The sequence below is a fragment of the Lucilia sericata genome, unplaced genomic scaffold (assembly GCF_015586225.1).
Source record: "Lucilia sericata isolate MDLA Ls3-8-SP2 unplaced genomic scaffold, ASM1558622v1 Contig001300F_arrow, whole genome shotgun sequence".
Classification (NCBI taxonomy): Eukaryota; Metazoa; Arthropoda; class Insecta; order Diptera; family Calliphoridae; genus Lucilia; species Lucilia sericata.
The window spans coordinates 48,367-51,764 of record NW_023995248.1 but is presented as its reverse complement, the minus strand read 5'-3'; the positions used below and the strand labels follow the sequence as shown (position 1 = coordinate 51,764).

At 33.8% G+C, this 3,398-nt stretch overlaps 1 protein-coding gene across 1 annotated transcript; it reads left to right on the top strand.

Annotated features, from left to right (window-relative positions):
* The first annotated feature begins 1,347 nt into the window (after positions 1–1,347).
* Positions 1,348–2,487, top strand: LOC119610884 (cuticle protein 16.5-like). Its single transcript, XM_037966284.1, has 2 exons — positions 1,348–1,612; positions 1,704–2,487. Exons 1-2 carry the CDS (start codon positions 1,610–1,612, stop codon positions 2,307–2,309), a joined length of 609 nt encoding a protein of 202 aa, XP_037822212.1. The 5' UTR covers positions 1,348–1,609; the 3' UTR covers positions 2,310–2,487.
* The last annotated feature ends 911 nt before the right edge of the window (positions 2,488–3,398 follow it).

Sequence of the window (3,398 nt, the reverse complement as noted above, 5' to 3'; positions counted from 1 at the left end):
TTACATCGTCTACGCAGATTCCAATGTTCCCATGAATGTTAAGATTATATAGCAGTTTAGGGACTGTCATTAAATATTTCACTGCGAAAGACTCTTCAGTCATTCGGTACACAAAGAGGCATTCGAATCCCAAATTCGGACAGAAAACATCAGAGTCAATTTGTACATCAGTTGATTATTGATTATATAGATCCTGGTCTAAGACTCGTTCACTATGTTAACCAATTCAGGAAGGTCTCCTGATTCTGAAAATTCTGTCAAAGTTAGTGTGTGGGTGATACGGTTAGTTCAAAACTGAGTCTTACAATCCTTGCATTGCCTTATGTCCTTCATCGCCAACATCCAGTCGCGTTTAGCACCGCTCCAATGTAGGCAGAGATAGCAGACGAAAAGGTGAATAGAGTTAATTCCTGTAATGGCCAGACCCAGATTATTTTGGATATTATATAAGGGTAAAAAGACCAACTGTTCGATACTGCCGCAAGAGAAATTTGATAATCATTTTGAGACAGTTTCGTACAAGAACAACTTGTTAATTGCACATTTCTTGGCAATTTCCAGGAATATCTTTATGTTTTAGAATCCTTATTAATATTACATTTGAAGTATTGTCCACATTGGGCCAAAGAGTGACTGTAAGTGTAGCATGGAAAACCATGTAGATACAGACAGAAAGGTGAAGCTTTTGCAGGATGCTTGAGTTGATCGTTTATCATTATAGTCCTTGAAAAGATTTTTAGAGTTTACCAACATAGTAGACCACTAGAATAATTGGTTACGTACTGTTTGCTAAGATTTAAGAGCATATTTTCAGAGCAGCATCCCGTTTCATACAAAATAATATTTTTTACAATAATAATTATATTATCTGCAGTTTCACTTGTCGGCTTCAACCATTATTATAAATTTATTTTAAGTTTATGTTTTCTAATCACAGATTTACACAGAATTCCATTAACCAGTTATAGCTTCATCTAAGCGATCAATAATGAACTGTTTTAAATCTTTTAATTAGACGGATTCATTAGTGTTAACAAATTGAAATGCCAAGACTGACTACAGAAAGTGCATAATTATCAAATCCATCCATCAATGATGGGAATTTTTAACATTGAAATTTAAATGAAGTCGGCGATTTTGTTGTTGCTAGTCAATCAAATGATATTGATTCAAATTATCTACAGATTTCTTTGCGTTTTTTTTCACAGTTTGCAAATGTTGCTTGTATTTTTGTTTTTTTTTTTTTACTTAGCAGTTTTTATTTTTTGCTATAATTTTTGGCAGCTTAGGTTTTATACCCTCAGTAACCGATTTTGAGTATTTTTTTTATTCATCAAAACATTGTAAATCATTAAAACTTGTTTAGCAGCCCTCTTCTTTACAGCAGTATGCTAGCTGTTCGGGTAAAAACAAAAACAAATAATGTTTGCGACTGCGTTTTAAAGGTTTTTTGTCATGTTTAATTTTTGCTTTTTGGTTTTTTGGAATGGACCTCCTCATAGCATAGTTTTTAGTATAAATTCGCCAGTGAATTCACTGAAGAGTATCAGTTCCAACCTTCACTTTGTTAAGATCACAACTTAAGCAAAACAAAACAAATTCTACAAAAATGGTTAGTACTTCAGATTTCATTAAAATTAAATAGTTTAATATTTCACAAAACAAGTGCTTTATTTAATAATTGTATTTTTATCCACTTCCAGAAACTCTTCGTAGCTGCTGTATTCGCTCTCTTGGCTTTGGCTTCCGCTGATGTCAGCCATTTGTCCAAATCTTACTTGCCACCCGTACAACAATCGTACACTGGTGCCAGCTATCATCAACAATCTTTCTCATCTGGTAACGCTGGCTTCTCTGCTCCCTCTAACGAATACTTGCCTCCCGTACAACAAACTTACTCCGCCCCGGCTCAATCTTTCTCCGGCCATGTTCAACAATCTTATGCCGCTCCCGCTCAAACCTACTCTGCTCCAGCTGCTCAATCTTACTCTTCATCCGTCTCTTACTCTGGCCCAGCTGTTCAACAATCCTTCGGTGCTCCCTCCAATGAATACTTGCCTCCTGTAGAACAAACCTACTCTGCTCCAGCTCCCGTCCACCACTCATACTCTGCTCCCTCAGTCAGCTACTCAGCTCCCGCTGTACAATCTTACTCTGCTCCAGCTGTTCAAACTTACTCTGCTCCCTCAGTCAGCTACTCAGCTCCCGCTGTTCAATCTTACTCTGGCTCTGTTGGCTTCTCCTCCGGCTCTGTTGATGTTGGTACTCAATATGCTTCCAACGGCGGTTATGTTTACAGAAAGAAGTAAATTGTTTACCAGGGGATTAAACTGTGATTCCAATTTTCATTTTGTAGAATTGAAGCTTAAGTAATTGTTTAGTAGATCATTTCATTGTTAAAATCCATTAAAACAAAACCAACATATTTGTTAAGTATTTCAATTTTTTGTTTAATAAATAAAACAATTTATGTGTTAAATATTTAAATGGCGTGTGTTTTTTTTTAATTAATTCAGGAGTAACTTAAGTTTAAGAAAATAGATCAATATACTTGCAAATTTATTCAAAATGTTTTTCGTCCAAAATGAATTGCATTATTTGAATTTTATATTAAGTTTTTGAGCATTGTATAGATTGTAAATTTCAACTCGAAGTCTAATTTAATATTTAGTATTCAAGTCATGGCTAAATGTTTTTAAAATTCATAACGTAATTTTGTTGGTAAGTGAATGAATATTGTGTCAAAATTATATAGATGATCAATGCGGATTTTCTGCAACCCTACATAAATTAACAGATTAGAAAAATGATTAATAAGAGAATTTTTAAAAAGTGAACGTGGATCAATTGAAAATATTCTACCAGGGTTACTATTTATTTATGTTTGTGACAAAATGTCTGTTCAATCTATAATCTGATAGTTATCATGGGTGTTGACCTATGTTTGTCATCAATCACCACCTATGTTTATCATCAATCATCATTATCATCATCAAGTATATTGTGGTGCGAACCATCAAGTATATTGTGATGCGAAATTGCAAACGGAAGCGAATTTTGTCCTTGAACAAAGTTTTTTTTTCAGAAAAATATATTTATATTCCAATTGAAGTGGACTAACTAAAAGTTTTGTCACTTACGAATCTAATCAAATTTGTAAAAATTACTGGTTGCTTCTATCCTGAGTCGCGGGATTCACGAAAACAACCAAAGTAAGAGGAAAATTCTTTTGTTCTTGCTAAATTGGAAGCTTCTCACGTAAGCTAACACATGTTGTAATATAATTGAATTTCACGTAGGAGATCGGTTAACTATATAAATTTAAAAAATTATTTCTTATTCCTATTAATAATGCTTTTGCGATGATCAGTCATAGACGGTATAATAGTAATGGTAAC